General features: G+C 39.7%; 1 protein-coding gene across 1 annotated transcript; it reads right to left on the bottom strand.

The window, feature by feature from the left end:
- Positions 1-323: 323 nt before the first annotated feature.
- On the bottom strand, positions 324-7,771 carry LOC145978770 (hemolymph lipopolysaccharide-binding protein-like). The gene is made up of 4 exons (XM_083111585.1): positions 7,726-7,771; positions 4,433-4,570; positions 2,813-3,085; positions 324-505 (listed from the first exon to the last, which is right to left on the bottom strand). Exons 2-4 carry the CDS (start codon positions 4,539-4,541, stop codon positions 324-326), a joined length of 564 nt encoding a protein of 187 aa, XP_082967711.1. The 5' UTR covers positions 4,542-4,570; positions 7,726-7,771.
- Between the last annotated feature and the right edge of the window lie 9,906 nt (positions 7,772-17,677).

Below are 17,677 nucleotides of genomic sequence, written 5' to 3'. Positions count from 1 at the left end.
TTTTTTCTGTATTTTAGTCATCGAGTCTGGGCTTCGCAGATAACCTAGGTAGCCCCGAATATACGCCCCTGCATGTTACCACGGGTCACATTTTTACCTCTTCCTTGACATGGCACCATAATTTCCAGTATGCCCATCGCAGTTCATGAGATATTGCTATTCTAGTTGTGGACTACGTAACACTATGAACATGTTACTTCATTCACTTAGGACAACAGAAATATTTGTCGCATTACTTAATAGTCATACCGCATATATCAGTTTCAACTTTCGAATATATTTATTATTTTCCCAATTATATTCTTACAATACAGGAGACATTCCTATGTCATGGAGAGAGTATCATTTATTGATCTTTCACAAATAAATGGTAGCAGGTAGCTGCATCTTAGATCATTTAGGAGTCCATTATACCAGAGCCCGCAGCAGTCTTCTTCTCCATTGTTACTGTTTGGTTCGCCTTCGTTCCAGTCATAGAAATACCCATTGCTTAGTAATTCGTCACCTGCAAAAATGGTTAAAAAACATCACCTTTTAAGATATATATATATATATTACACACACACAGGGTGAGTCACCTAAAATTACCACCATGAAATATTTCGTGAACAATGAATATTGAAAAACTGCTTTCGCAGATATAAAGATATGAGAGGGGCTCATGGAATTAGCGGACACAATACGTTCAATACATAAGGAAGTACGATTTTCAACACAAACTTGGTTTCTTTTTTAATGGAAATCCCGTCTTATTTTTAGCTCATTTGAAAGTACAGAAAAATTAATTAAGAATGGCCTTTGTTACCTTGGTAATACGTCAAATAGTTCTCGAGTAATTGTAACGCGAAGCTGAAGCTTGGAACAAACATTCTCACAAGTGGATTCATGTGTCGTGACATGCACATCCCCCTTTTGGCTCCATTCGTGTATCGTATGCGGGTTACAATAAAATGTGCCGTTTGTGCATAATTAAGCCTTGACAAATTATCTAAAAGGATCTGATACATCTTCCCGAGTTAATAAATATTTGTACAGTATGAAGTATAAATTTTGAACATCCCACCATCAGTTACATACAGTACATAGAGATTAGTACATTAACATCTTTCTAATTCTTAATTGGCGTCCATTCATTTACGTGATAATTTTTAGTACACCGGAAATCATTAAGTTTTCAACTTTTAAGCTTTGCATCTTATACTCGTACATTTATCTCTCTCTCTTTCTAATTGATTTATCAGTTTTATCAAATGAAGCAAAGGCGTAACAAAGTACACGGATTAACCATCCGTTTTTTCAAACTCTGAAAAGTCCAAGATGATACTTATCTATGGCGAGTGTAGGAAAAATGCAGCCCAAGCGTGCAGGCTGTATGCACAACAGCATTTGCCGACAGGCATAGTGGGGATGCACCTTCTGCGCTCAACTTCAAGTTACAATTACTTGAGAACCACTTGACGTATTACAATGAAACAAACGCCATTCTTAATGAATTTTTCCGTACTTTCAAATGAGCTAAAAATAAAATGGGGTTTCCATTTTTGAAAAAACTAAGTTTGTGTTGAAGTGTCGGCTAATTTCATGAGCCCCTCTCATACGTACCTTTACGTCTGCGAAAGCAGTTTTTCAATATTTATTTTTGTTCATGAAATATTCCCGGTGGTAATTTTAGGTGACTCACCGGGTGTATAACAAATCCACTCTCCGAAAGGAAAGCGGAAACTCTTGAGAATTTTAATCTTTTCTAATATTTCAAAAATTCAGAATTTCTAAAAAAAAAAAATCGTCCCCTACTCTCATTTGAGAATATATATTATATTGCCAAAATTGTGCATTATTCAAATATTATCAGCATTAACTCTCAATTTTAAAACACTAGTTTTTAAAACTTCTTCCCCCTGCATTACCTTCACATCGAACACACACACACACACAAACACGCGCGCACCCCCGCACGCACACACACACAAAAACACACACACACACACACACCTACATATATATATATATATATATATATATATATACATATATATATATACACATACATACATACATACATAATCTACATCATTTAAAGAAAGAAGGATATTTTTTTGCACGGCCAACCAAAATACATTAAATTATCATATTTACCGACGTGTAAGACGCACTTTCTAACTTTTAAAAGTAGGTCTGAAAAGCAGGGTGCGTCTTGTACGACGATACTCAGTTTTGGAGTATGTTTATTTCTGGAAATTCTCTTTTCTGTTTTAGACGATTTCTCTCTTGTTTTCTTGCGGTGTCTAAGTATATGAAAATTTATTCTTTCCTTCTTAGTTACTTTAGGTAAGTTATTTGTTGAAATTAGACCTACATATTACTATATATTTGAAATAATGTAAATTAATTATAAATTCAATGATAAAAGCTTTTTGCTTTAAAAACATTTGTACGAAAAATGGGGTACGTCTTATACAATTGATTATCCCACTGTACTTACCTCCCTAGCGGAGTACTACATGCGTATAGAAAGCCACTGTAGATTAATTCCATGCATTTTAGTGACGTGGCTTTCATAGTTTGTGCAATTTGTTACCCCGTGTGCGTTTGTGTGTAAATTGCATTTTAGAAAAACAGGTGAGCATCAGAAGCACATTTTTCTAGATTTATGTCATTCTTTCTAAGGTTTTTCTGGGGGGTGTTAAATCCCAGCAATTACTCGAAATCTTCTCTTCCGCTCAAACATTGACGTCCATTGTTCATATATAAAATAATTAATTCTTTAGATATTAAGAAAATATAAGAGACATTGCATAGAAAAGTTTCTTACCGTCTATTGTAACGAAAACTCCTTCCTCAGCTATGTCATTGCAGCCGACAAAGATCTGCATCTTCGCATGAGAAGATGGATATCCTGTTACGTTTAGATATTCCTGGTGAATATACCTGAGAATAGCAGCCTCCGCATAGGTCTCGATGACAGCCAAATGGGCTCCTTCCGTGATGCATATTGCAACAGCTTCGTTGTAAGTCACTAATTCACTGTGGTGCTTGTACACTCCGATGCCACTGGGAAGGTCGTACTCTCCAGAAGCTCTTGGATCTATAAAATCATCAATCATTTGTTATTATTATAAGCATTATTATTATTATTATTATTGTTATTATTATTATTAGCCGAGGTAAATTGTAAATGTTTACGAACTTTAAGGACTTGGAAATTATTTTAAATGAGTCTTGTATTCATTTTGATGGACTTACATCAGATATTTGTAAGTTAACTAAAAGAAATACTTGATTTTGTATTTTATCCCTGCAATACATTTGAAAATAACTATTAAAAACTATTCCATTTTTCAATGTCAAACCTTGATTAAATTCCTTAGGATGAAAGTGTTTTGAGTTATACCAGCCGGACTACGAACATATATTGAGAAATGCAGACACACACACATGTGTGCATACTTAAATGTAAGTACGATTTACTACTGTGTACGCCATGATCTCGAAAGAGACAAATTGCAGAACAAATTACGAAGATTTGTCATGGCTTCGTTCATGCAAAAAATTGTACAGGAGGAGGAGAGTCTGACTTTTGAAACGAAGTCTACCAATGAATCCACCAATTTCATTCTTGTGTTGCATTCCTCCTGATTCCTTGCCGTCAACATATTCAATCACCACAGCATCGTCTGACTTCAAGGAATCACTCACCTCAGGAGAATCTCGAGTAGAATCTTTTCTACTAGCATTGGTCGCCTTAACTCACACTTTCATAGATTCTCCTTAAGACGTCAGTGCATCAGGAATCTGTACACATTCCATCGACACTCAAACTAATTGTTGAACTTCTACATTATATTAAACGAAATGAAATCAAGTTTGCTGTCGTTTCATTTCCATCAGTTAATGGACTACCACCTCGTTGAAAGAAAAAAATCTACTATCAACTCAAGACTGTGTGCACCGAGAAATGCGATCTACTTTCAATCAATATCCAACTGCTGAAAGATGAGATTTGCTCCAGGAGAAAAACTAATCTTTCAAGATTAGAAAAACCGTTACGAATTGTGCAAAATTTAATAAAAGTGTGAAATAAAATATAAAAAGTCTCAAATATAAAATAATAACGTAAAAGTATAAAATATTGTAATCTAGTGCCCAACATGGCAACAGCGCAATGTCTAGGCGTGTCCTTGAGACTCACATTTTCGTGTCCCGCAGTAAAGTTTGGCGAGAATAAGATGATCTGCGTAAATTACATATAACACACAAGCAAAGCACTAAATTATTTAATCTAAATAAATGAAACTGTTATTTTCCTTCATGTAAAACTTTTTCAACAGTTAAGTCTTTTTTTGAGAGTTTCAATTTAAAATTTAGATCTAAATGTAAAATAGGTCTGTCTATGCTAATGGAAAAAATATTGTAAGGATTATAACTACATTACCTTTATAATCATTAAGGTTTGTCCCGGAATTTGATGACCATTCAGTGATTCCACAACAGTGGTAAAATAGAACGATTGGAAGAACAAGGTGTACTAAAACATTCGCCATTATTTTCGATGACACTTCACAACTTTCTGCTAGAACAAAGAGACGTAAAAAATAAGTTTTATCACGAGCATTTGGTGGGTCTTTTTAAAGAGGCAGAAGATAAGCTATTATTGAAACTCTTAAATCATACGTGTACTAATCTAATACAGAAGAATGCTGCTATACAGCGGCACTCATTTGTTCTAAACTATACTTTAAAAAATTTCACAGGCACAGGAAGCAATTTTTTGTAAACATAAAAAACCTAACTGTGTTAGCTTTCTACACCGTAGAAATGTTTCGCCACATTGTGTCTGTGATTATGTTAGTTAATCTATATGTACTCTAGGGAGAGTGTTTAATCTCCCTGTTTCTAGTACTAAAAAAACATAGAACTTCGTGAGCCCACTATGCAAATTTTTCATCCTGGTTCTCTTATTTTTGCTACTGTCTATACCTAAGACCCAATGTAATGTATATACTTTTTATTTCACTAAATGGAAAAAGATGTTTGAACGAGTGAAAAAAATCTAATAAAAGTGAGTGAAAATGCATATTTTCATCACAACAGTGGTGGAATTCATTCTCTCTCAAGTTCTGAAGTGTAAGTCAGTCACACAAGAATTGTGTGTGTCATGCGAGTCTTTCCACGCATTATGCGCATGGTTTTCCACTGTCCAAAGCTCAATTCAGCATTTTTATTGGTGCATTCACATAATTTGAAGATATGCAGGATTTAGTCAAACTCATTGCCGCACAGAACTCTACTGTCGGATTAAAAATCATAGATACTCGAATTTCGACTCCGATTAAAAATTAACCAGTAAACCTACTCATACATAAAAACGAGTTGGATCAAAATTGAGCTTATTCAATTCTGCGTTAATTTATGCTCACCAATTTCTTTTTCGAGATGCCTTCTATTCTTGTTATCGTCGTGGGAACAAGAAAAGTGCCGCTTTTTTTCGGGTTTTGCAAGCGGTCACTCTTCTTGAAATTCCCTAAATGAAAAATGGGTGGAGCAATCGTGATGAAATTTTAGTATGGTGCAGGCAGAAATGTTTTTCAAACAATTATTAATTTTCAGATTTTTAAAATTTGTCAATAATCCGTTATTTTCATTTTTTTCGAAATAACTTTTTCTTGGTATTTTTTAGTCGTACAAATACAATATTGGTCTTGTTTTGAAGCTCTTTGCATCTGTTGTTAAAATCCGTTATCATTGTTAATACAAATTGCGAAACTGATTTTATAGAGATTTTTATTCAGAGGAGTAAAGCCATACGCGGAACGTGGCAACACTGCACACAGAGATGTCCGTTGAACCGTGGAAAATTCGGGCTGCCCCAGCAAGACAATGCGTGCGGTGTTACCAAGTTCCACATACGTACATCTTTACTCAGTAGAATAAAAATCTGTATAAAATCGGTTTCACAATGTGAATTGACAATGGATTTTAAGAACAGATGGAAAGAGTTTCAAAACAAGACCAATATTGTATTAGTACGACTAACAAATACCAAGAAAAAGTTGTTTCTCAAAATTAAAAATAACGTTTTTTAACAAATTTTAAAAATCTGAAAATTAAGAATTGTGTTTAAAACCTTTCTGCCTGCACCATACTAAAATTTCATCACGACTGGTCCACCCGTTTTTTATTCATTGAATTTCAAACAGAGCGACTGCTTGCCAAACTCAAGAAAGCGGCATTTCTTTTGTTCTCACGATGATAATAAATAGAAGGCATACTAGTGAGAAAATTGATTAGCATAATTAACACAGAATTGAATAAGCTAAATTTTTAATTGGAGTTCAAACTCGAGTATCTATATTTTTTAATCCGATAGTAGGTACGGAATGAACGTTTCATTTGTGTTTTTTCTAGGTCAATTTCCGTCATTTTACCATCCAGTCTCATAGTTGCAGTTGACCTGGGTATCTTAAAAAGTACCCAATCACCATGTAAGAATGCAGAACAGGAGTTAAAACTCTTAAACAATAATCTGTTGTTATACAAGTAACATTCTCAGGGAAAATTTGGTGGGGTATCATTACCCAATCAATCCCGCTTTAGTTCAGCTTGCCTTCAGCTCAGTGGATTCAGGCAGTAAAGCGAAGAGACTGGACACAAACGCGACTATAGGCTCTATAGTCGACACTACATCACCGGAGTAAATCAAATATTTTACGTGTTTCGAAAATTATAATTGTCTAACGCACATGTGAAGACTGTATTTAAAAATTGGAACTATTTATAATCATTCAGAATTGCAAAAAATATAATTTTGAGTTAATTTAATGTAATCAATGTAAACATTATTAGTAAAATTTTTACTAACTTCTAAAGTCTTTTCTTGAACGACACTTGCAAAAGTTAATAATATAATTCAATCACCGTGGATTTCAATATTGTATAACTGTTGTGCTGGATATGCACTCGGCTTGTGGATCGAATAGCATTAATAAATAAATAATAATAATAAATTTCGAATACATTTTGTTTATTAAATTAGTTTAGTAATTATTTAATGTATAATAACATTTATAAAAGTTGTAATTATTATTATTATTATTATTTCTACTATTCTACTTTTATTACTGTTCTTTACTCCCCTATGAAAATTTCTGACGTCTTCTCTCTAAGTCATATGATAAAATTAAAGGAGCTGTGCTTGAGTACACAATGTCGAAAATTATACATTTTACTGTTGTAAAATTAAAGTATTTCAATGTTTATAATTTATGTAAGTTTTATTTCAACCTGCAGAAGTCTTTTCACGAAACTGTTGGTAGAAGATCAATATTGTCTTGGAAAATATTAGTTTTGTTCCTTATATCTGCATCTAAAGCGTCCAGGAACTTTATAATTTTTTTTCCAGATACTTTTGTTTTTCTTTATCGCTTTCACATTTCAAGCGATCCAGTCTGTATGCGATCTTTTGTAACAAAATAAGCTCGAAGGTAATCTGTATCCCACTTGTTTACATTGGGAATTTGGTCAAACCGGAAGTTCATATTGTACCTGCGATAATCAAATTGTCTGATCGGTTATTTTTTGTTTATCCACGAATAAGTTCAATACTTCTAGTTCTATCCGACACGTCCAAAATCAAAGAATTTATAAAATACTCTTCTCAAAATCATATTTGAGATTGTGTCTATGAGTAACATTACCACATGAATAACACCTGGTTCAAGTACTCACTTCGTTCTCTTTGAAACAAGATGATAGATGAGAAACCAACTGTTGATTTCGTAGCTACTTTGTTGATATTTCCCTGGATGTGTTTCTTTTATACACGTATCAAATTAGATATATGACGAAACATTAGTTACGATAAGGTTACGCATCCATTCATGCAAAGATAATATCAGGAAGAGATTGAAGTAGTTTCATTGCTTTTTTTTCATTGAATGCAAGTGTAAGATAAGTAAATAATTAAACTTCGGCAAATTCTATTTTATGTTGAAAAATTCTTACACGTGAGTTTTCAACAAAAGTAGACCTAGTGGGCGGGTTCTGCGTCCTCTTGTGAGGAGCTGAAGTGAGGAGCTCGCCTTAATGGATTTCTATCGTAAGGCATGAGCTCTATTTGATAGCGCAGTGTTGCTAGCTCCTTACTCGAAAAAATCACCAAGGTTTTTGGTCTAACCTAACCTAAAACAAGGAGCTGGCAACCTTTTTCTCGCAGTGTTGCCAGCTTCTCACTCGAAAAAATCACCAAGGTTTTTGGGGTAACCTAACCTAAAGCAAGGGGCTGGCAACTTTTTTCTCGCAGTGTTGGCAACACTACACCCGAAAGTAAAGCTCGGTGGGGCTTGTTTTGATGGTTTGCTTTTGTAAGGCATAAACCCCCCCCCTCTTTCTATTTTCGGACACAGTATTACCAACATCTTACTCGAAAAAAATCACTAAGGTTTTTGGTCTAACCTAGCCTAAAGCAAGGAGCTGGCAACCTTGCTTGAGGCTTGATTTACAGTGCATAAAGCAAGGTTGCCAACCTACTGGTACTTTTGCCATGCCTTTTACAAAAAAAGAGAGAGAAGAGAGAGAGGGAAGAGTTAAACAGCCGACAGCCTACCTACAGCTTTTTTTTGTCTAACCTAACCTAAAGCAAGGGGCTGGCAACCTTACTTAAGGCATGCTTTACAGTGCATAAAGCAATTTTTGCCAACCTGCATATACTAAACAAAGAGAGTCGGCACTGCCGTAAAAGAGGGAGATGGATGGATGGGAACACTACACGGGTTCAACGTCATCAAATAAAAATCGCCTTAATGGTTTTTTCTTGTAAGGCATGATCTCTATTTTCTCGCAGTGCTGCCAACTCCTACCTACACTTTTTTTTAGTTGGCAAGGGCTAGAGAGAGAGAAAAACTTATAGCTGGGAACGGTAATGAGCGAATGTGTCATATCGTAATTTTCCAACTCCCGGGGGGCCAATGTTTGTATATCGCGACCTTTGTAAACCTCTCTCGGGGGAACGACGTGCCGCGCACACACACACACACACACGCACACGCACACACACGCACACACGCACACGCACGCACGCGCGCGCGTGCGCAGCCAAAATTTTTGAATTTACGGCTGGAAAAATGTTTTTCTATGACATGTTTTCGTTCGAGGCAAATTCGTAGGTAGATATTGTTAAATAAATATTAATATTGTAAATATATATATTGTATTTAGTTTTTCGGTATCGAAAAGCGACTGTCATATTGTATTTGAAAAAATATTATGCTTTTGCCTGTGGATATCTAGAAAAACGACAATTTTGTTCCCTCTCCCTCTCTGTATTTTACACGGAAAGCATTTCCCGTCAACTAGAAAGAGTTGCCAACACACGCACACTATTGTAAGAGAGATGGATGACTGGGCGGGGCGGCATTTCTGGCTATTCACAGTGGCGGATGTACTTTCTCCCCGCCACCAGGCATAGTTGCGAAGTGCATGTGGCTGAAATCTTGGATTTCTATTGGTCCACGTTGCGTTGGCTAACATATCATTTTTGACGTTATTAGAAAACCGTATAAAACTTAAAGCGCTGGTGTATAAAGTTCTGTTTTATTTTCAACGTTAGTGAAGAGCATTTCTGCAGAATTTCTAAAAGTAAGTAACTTTGTTTCTTAGCTCGCATGAGTTGGTTTTTTGTGGAAGAAAATATACTCACAAAACATGCAAAAAGAGAGAGAATATAGAAGGTGTTTCATGTCTCTCTCTGCTTTTATATATTTGAAGCATGCATCTTGGTAGCTGGAATATTTTTTTTCTTCCGTGTGCTGTTGTTGGTAGGTAGGAAATATGTGTGCGGGGCATATTTCAAAAAAATAAATGTGTTAAATTGTTAGAGGAAGACAGGAAAAATAGAGGAGAGTTGCGTGTTTTTGATATCTAATGGAAGTACTGATTGATTGATTGAGTTGGCGTTTTTTTAAGTCTATTTTATGCACAGTAAAACTAATCGGGACTGGACCTACAGTTTCAAGAAGCACTTGTACGGGTATCGAACCCCTGATTACAAGACAACGACGTTATCGCTACGTCATCACAGAGGCTAGTGGAAGTACTGATTGATTTGATGTTTTAAGTCTATTTTATGCACAGTAAAACTAATCGGGACTGGACCTACAGTTTCAAGAACCACTTGTACGGGTATCGAACCCTTGAATACAAGGTTATCGCTACGTTATCGCAGAGGCTAGTGGAAGTACTGATTGATTTGATGTTTTAAGTCTATTTTATGCACAGTAAGGTTAATCTGGACTGGACCTACAGTTTCAAGAACCACTTGTACGGGTATCGAACCCTTGATTACAAGGCTATCGCTGTGCTAACGCAGAGGCTAGTGGAAGTACTGATTGATTTAATGTTTTAAGTCTATTTTATGCACAGTAAAACTAATCGGGACTGGACCTACAGTTTCAAGAACCACTTGTACGGGTATCGAACCCTTGAATACAAGGCTATCGCTGTGCTAACGCAGAGGCTAGTGGAAGTACTGATTGATTTGATGTTTTAAGTCTATTTTATGCACAGTAAAACTAATCGGGACTGGACCTACAGTTTCAAGAACCACTTGTACGGGTATCGAACCCTTGATTACAAGCCTACCGCTGTGCTAACGCAGAGGCTAGTGGAAGTACATAGTTATTCGAATCTTATTTATTTAAAATATTTAGTTTTTTTTTATGCACGCTTATTGATTTTAAACCTAAAATTAAATAAAATCCGGCAATTATATCCAATTATACTTATGGCTACAACGAGCATTGAGATTTTTTTTTGCTACGTAAACAAAATGGCTGACATGCCAAATATGAACAGGCTATATAGATTTGAGAGAGAGATGGATAAAAAAAGTTAATTAAAATTTAATTTCATGATTGCAACACGGAACTTAATGATTGATTTAGTTTATTTTATTTTACGTTTTGTACCTCTTGGCTAATTTGCGAAGATTGGGGATGAGTGATGAAATGGACATTCACAAACAACCAAGCCCGACCAGGATTCGAACCCAGGACCCTTGGCGTCGCAGCGCGATGTGCTAACCACTCGGCCACAGGGTCGGGCAAGTGCTGGTATATACATAGATCAAAGTTACATGGTTCTAGGCCCCATAGGAGCCGAGAAAATCAATGTCTTGGAAAACGTCTTAAGACAAATATCTTAATCTTTAAGAAAGTCGACTTCCGGTATCTCAAGATGTTACTTCCGGTCTGTCAAGAAAATTTTCTTAAGACAAAAATCTTAAGACGTTTTCCAAGACATTGATTTTCTCGGCTCCTAATTGAGCTAGGATGATGATTTTAGGTTTGTTGGATAGGATTCGACGAGAACTATTCGACTAGCAAATACAATCGATTCTACCCCCTCGAAGTTTCGGAAATACAGACAATTTTTTATTTTTTTGAGAAACTTGATTTGCAGGCTTAGTTTTTGCCCTAATTCGAAAATTTTAATAGCATTCGATACAAAATTAGAAGTACTCTACAACTTATTGGAGGGATGATGACTACTGCCTGCTGTTTTCGAGTTATTTTGGATTAAAATTTCAAGATGTAATTTCTAAGATGTTTTGTAATTCATCAACTATGGGTTGCAGGAAAACGATTCTTGCTCTATCTGCTATCGCTCGACGAATACTATAAACATAAATAATGCTTATGGTTTGATTTTTAAAATGGCGAGCGAAAAATAACTATGTTTTCTGAAATTATGATATATACTTCATATGCCAAGAGGGCAGAGGGTTAGAAAAAAAAGATTGTTTGGTAGAATTATGCACACATAATATTTTTGTGTTTTCTATACACAAGCTTAATTATTTTTTTCAATTATTTACAGGATTCATTAAGAAGCAAGAAGTAGCATAAATAGCACACTCCCACCAAACCCAACACCATTGTGAATTATTGCACAGTATTTTTTTTGTGGCACTCCACTATATATATATAATAACATACCCACAAATATTTTCAACAAAATGCAATCTGAGAAAAGTTGCCCTGTGTGCAAAAGAAGCATATCAAGCCAAAATTTTGCAAGACACTGTCGTACCTGCGCACCTGGTAAGCGTGTAACCGCTAAAAAATCATGTCCTAGGTGCGGTATACATATTACCATTAATAATTTGAAGAGGCATATAACATCATGCAAAGTTGTCGTCGGAGCACCTGTTCCACAACCGTCGACCAGCTCGACCAAGAGGAAAGCGGAAGCCGACTCGCCACCATCCGCCAAACGCGTCAAGCCTGTGACAAAAACAAACCAGTCTGCTTTCCAGCAGTTGTTAGAGGATTTTGTCATCACTTCGGAGGGCTCATGCGACGTGCGTAGCTTTTTGGAGAACGTGCGAGCCGAAATTATTTCCATCCTCGGCGATGCACTGGCTACGCACTCCACCAAATTCTACGCATCGCTACGTTGCCAGTACAAGAAGCTGTCCGATGAAATTTACAGCTTCTGCCACAACACCAAGGCGAAGACGCTGCATCTGGCGGATGTCGACAACCTCGAGGTTATCTACAACCAGTTTACCGATGAGCTGGTGGCAAAACAGGAGGAACATCAAGCTAAAGGCTCGGGGGGTTCGCTGTGTGGCGAGCCTCACGAACTGTGCGTCAAACTTTGTAAGTTCTTGCCCCTCTCCGCCTCCAGCTACGTCCCCTTACCATCTACTATTGCGAAAAAAAAGGCCGTCCTGAACATTCAGAACAGTGACGCCAAGTGCTTCGTATGGTGTGTTCTGGCAGCGTTGCACCCTGTCGACCGGAAAAATAATCCAAAACGCGTTACCCACTACCTACCCTACGAGTCAGAGCTGGAAGTTGCGATGGCTGGGATCAACTACCCGGTGGCGCTTTCGGACATTCGAAAGTTTGAGGTTCGTGCGCGGTTGGCTATCAACGTTTATGGTCTCACTGACGAAAATGCGGTGTACCCCATCCGGGTGAGCGACGTAAAGGACGATGGTGCGCAGGAAATTCACCTTCTGCTCATCAAGGACGAGACCCATCACCACTACACCCTCATCCGTTCCATCTCTCGGTTGGTGTCGAGTCAAAAAAGCAAGCATCGTGATAGCATAGAAGTTTGTCGAAGGTGCTTGTCAACTTTTGATAATCGAGAACAGCAGGACTACCAGCGCATCAGAGGTCCCAACGTCGCTGCAGAGAAGCTCGCTCGCCACAAGTTCTACTGTAGTAACAACGAGCCGGGTGTGGCAGTCTTGCCCGAACCTGGTGCCGTGGAGCGTTTCCGCATGCACGGTGCCATGGTGGAGCACCCCGCTATCATCATCGCGGATTTCGAGGCCTTCCTCAAACCCCTGTCCACTTGCGATCCCGATCCCGAAGTTTCCTCCACCACCCCTTACCAACTCCACGAGGCATCCAGTTTCGCATACGTTGTGGTGCGACGTGACCAGCACATCGCCCCCGAGCCCTACGTGTACCGTGGCCCCGACGCAGCCAAACACTTCCTCGAGAGGATGGTTGTCGAGGCCAACGAGATAGGGAAGGTACTGTTGGCCCCCAAGTCTATGCTCCCACTGTCTCCCGACGATCAGCGTAGACACGACGAGGCCATCGCTTGCCCTGTCTGCGTCAAGGAGTACACCGCCAACAACCGTAAAGTCCAACACCATGATCACTTTAACGGTAGGTATGTTGGTCCTTGGTGCAACGGATGCAACCTCGTGGCCCGGGACCCGCGCTTCATCCCTGTGTTTTTTCATAATGGCTCGGGATACGACTTCCACCATCTGGTACCTCACTTTGGGTACGACAACGAGGGAATCAACGTTCTCGCCCAGAACGAGGAGCGTTACATTAGCTTGAGCAAGTGGGTGCGAATCTCAGGATCACGCTCTACCGTCGAGCTTCGCTTCCTCGACTCTCTGAGGTTCCTCCCGGCCAGCCTCGATGCTCTCGCGGGGAAGCTTAGCGACGAGCAAATGCTCATCACCTCTGCGAATTTTCCGAACTTGGACGCCGGTCTCTTCAAGCGTAAGGGGGTCTACCCCTACGAATACGTCACAGACCCTTCCAAGTTCGCAGAGACGTCGCTACCTCCTCGAGCAAACTTCTACAGCAAGCTGCGAGGCTCGAACATCACCGACGAGGAATATCACCATGCCCAGTCCATGTGGCGCGAGCTGGGCTGTCGAACTCTCGGGGACTACCACGACGCCTACCTCAGACTTGATGTAACGCTCCTCGCCGACGTGTTCCAGACGTTCCGTGCGACCGCCATGAAGATCTACAAGCTGGACCCTACCTACTTCTACAGTCTCCCCGGACTAGCGTGGTCAGCCATGTTTCTGGTGACGAAGATCGAGCTGGAGCTTCTTTCGGACGTGGACATGGTGCTGTTTGTGGAACGTGCCGTGCGGGGTGGAATGGTCCAGGTGTCGCAGCGACACTCGCACGCCAACAATCACCACATGGCCACCGGCTACGACCCCTCACAACCGTCCAGCTACATCATGTACACGGACGTCAATAACCTCTACGGACACTCCATGATGCAGCCACTCCCTTTTAGAGGCTTCGAGTGGGCTGACCCTTCCAACTTCGACGTCGAAAGCTTCGACGATTCGGAACATGGGTTCTTCGCCGAGGTGGACCTTGAGTTCTCCGAGAAGCTGCAGGATTTGTTCAGCGATCTTCCCCCTGCACCCGAGTTCAAGTGTCCACCCGATTCCAACCAGAAGAAGCTCGTCATGGATTTTGAGTCCAAAGAGCGTTATGTCCTGCACTACCAGAATCTCCGGTGGTTGATGAAGCAAGGGGTTACCGTCCACACAGTACATCGAGTTTTGATGTTCGAGCATTCTCCATGGTTGAAGCCATACATCGAGCTCAACACCGAACATCGCACAGTCGCCACTTCTGATTTTGATCGCGATTTCTTCAAGTTAATGAATAATGCGGTGTTTGGCAAAACTATGGAGAATGTACGGAATCGCATGGACATAAAATTGGTAACGAGGAAAGCACAATGTCGCAGGCTCGTAGCAAACCCGTTATTCAAATCGAGGACCATTTATAATGAGCAGCTTGCTCTGGTGCATATGAGGAAGAGTGAGGTGAGGCTCGACAAGCCAATTTATGTTGGTGCCTCAGTATTAGACCTGAGCAAGCTGCACATGTTCGAGACGTACTACGACATATTACGTCCACATTATAGCCACAACATCTCGCTTCTCTACACGGATACGGACAGCTTGGTGTACCAAGTCCACTCGGCCGATGCATACGGGGATATAGTCACGGTACCATCTTTGGTCAACCTCTTCGACACCTCGGGCTATCCCCAGCCGAACCAGTACGGCATCCTGCCCCGAAACAAAAAAGTGCCTGGCAAACTCAAAGACGAGAAGGACGGTGATGTAATTCTCGAGTTTGCGGGTCTTCGCGCCAAGGCCTATGCCATCAAAGCCGAGGGCAGCGTTACCAAGAAGGCCAAGGGTGTCGGCAGACAGGTGGTTCGGGAGCATCTCGCATTCGAGGACTTTGTCGATTGCCTCAAGACCAGGTCGTCGGTTCTAAGAGAAGAACAGCGCATCCAGAGCGTCGACCATGTGTTGACCACAAACAAAGTTAGAAAAATTGCCCTGGATCCCAACGACGACAAGAGGTGCGTTCTCGAGTGTGGTATTCACACATTGCCGTGGGGGCACTATCGCTTAGCAGAAAGCAAAACCTGCAACATATGTCCATCTTCAACAGAAGATTCATAAAAACAAAACAAAACAAAAAAAAAACAAAAAAAAAACACTTTGACTGTCATTACAAGAAACTTTGACTGTATTCTTAAATAACCAGCATGCCTATGAATTTGTTCGGTTTCAAAAAACAGATCATTATGGAAACCATACCAGATCATGAAGTCTTACCTTCCGTGTTACCTAAACTCAACGGTCTGTTGATCATTCACCTCAACAGCATTTGGACGAAACTGAATGACGATGTGGGCAAGATGTTTTATGTTTTTAATAACAATTTACATTTCTACGAAATTCCGATCGACGGGAAACTTCAAATCACCGTGAATTCGGAAAACGCAGGCGAAATCAAAATTTCTACCGGCAAGAACATTTTTCGAATCAAGCACGACAAGATGCTTTCTAACATTACGTACGATGTTTCTGCAGGAGATTATCTTTACGTGGAACTCCTCGGAGATTACGACAAACTTATTCCTCTCTTCGTAGAATTATGAATCGTCTATCCTATTATAAATAACCGTTAACCAAAAATGCCTAACGACATTTTCGGCAACACCAAGCGTGTAGACCACGCAGAAGAGATTCTCATGTTGGACATTCGAGTTAAGAAGTTGAGGACCGATTTGATCGCTTTGCAGGAAACCTTAAACAAAAGTTTAGAGTCGGAAATCGCTACGCTCCAAACGCAATGTCTCGACCCCATTCTGAAAATCGATTCCGAACTGAAAACGCTGATAAAAAATTATGTCGACGTACCTTCTTACGACAGCGTTCAAAATATACAGTTGAGCGTGGATTCGCTTCAAAATGATTTGGCCAAATTACAGCAATTTCAATCGAAAAATGAAGATTTGGAAAAATTGAAACTCGAAATCGAAGAACGAACTTCCGCAATAGAAAAGAATTTCTCTGAACTTCAAACCGTGGTGAACGATATAGACGCAGAACGCTTGCATGTCGTCGTTTCCAAATTACAAGAAGAATTCACCAGCACGTTGGAAGAAATTAAATCCAAGTTGCAGACTTTGGAAGATACAATGCCGAACCTACCATCGTCGGACGAACTGCAGGTCATCGGTAAAAGCGTCGCGAACATAAAAATTCAATTGGAGGCCTATCAAGATTTCGAACACATTCAAACCACCATCGCTACGCTTCAGGCGTCCTTGGAATTGATCAACGAAGAAATTAAAAATATTCACGCTGAAGCGAGAGCGTTGACGAGCATTCAAGACACGTTGAGCACGGTTCAGCAGAAGATCGAATATTTAGAAAATTTGAACGTCGAAACGAATCTCGCTCATTTTCACCACGTACTCGACAACATACAGGGTGACTTGGAATCATTACGGACGAGCGTGCCTTCGAGCGAAGATTTGGAAAAATTGAAAACGGCGGTGACGGCACTATCCGAATCGAGCGACATCAAAAGTTCATTGAGCGATCTCGAGAGTAAAGTGGCCAATCTCCCCACCTCCAAAGAATTGCACGCTTTGAAAAGAAACATATCTCGTATGCTGAAACGACTGGAAACGGAAACGGCGAACGTGGAAGAGATTCGGGACGAAATTAGTTCGCTGGTGTCGACGCTGCCCACTTCAGCGTTCCCAATCAACAGAGAATCTCCACGTTCGTCGAAGGTAACAAACTGTACATGTTGCATCCTTATCATCCGTACTACAAGTTTCTCCTCGATGGCACGATTCAGATAAACGAATTTTCGTACTGGTCTCACGGCAGAAAAGCTAGCGTTCCTACCATGACTTTGATATCGAATCGTGGTGTCCAGAAAGCAGGAAACATTCCTCTGGCACGTTGGAACGAAACGCGCAACATATATGAAATACACGAAGACGAAGATCTCACCGTTTTCGACGTGAGTGCCGGCGATAAGCTGATCATTCAAAACACAAGCGAAGT

Source organism: Lepisma saccharinum, chromosome 25, assembly GCF_977018435.1.
Source record: "Lepisma saccharinum chromosome 25, izLepSacc3.1, whole genome shotgun sequence".
NCBI lineage: Eukaryota > Metazoa > Arthropoda > Insecta > Zygentoma > Lepismatidae > Lepisma > Lepisma saccharinum.
The sequence above is the reverse complement of the archived record's forward strand: the minus strand, read 5'-3'. Positions and strand labels throughout refer to the sequence as shown.

Coding starts and splice junctions, on each gene's coding strand:
- LOC145978770 (XM_083111585.1), bottom strand. CDS start 4,541: ATGGCGAATGTTTTAGTACACCTTGTTCTTCCAATCGTTCTATTTTAC. Junction 3,086..4,432: donor AAACCTTAATGATTATAAAG/GTAATGTAGTTA, acceptor ATGATTTTATAG/ATCCAAGAGCTTCTGGAGAG. Junction 506..2,812: donor AGTTTTCGTTACAATAGACG/GTAAGAAACTTT, acceptor CCATTTTTGCAG/GTGACGAATTACTAAGCAAT.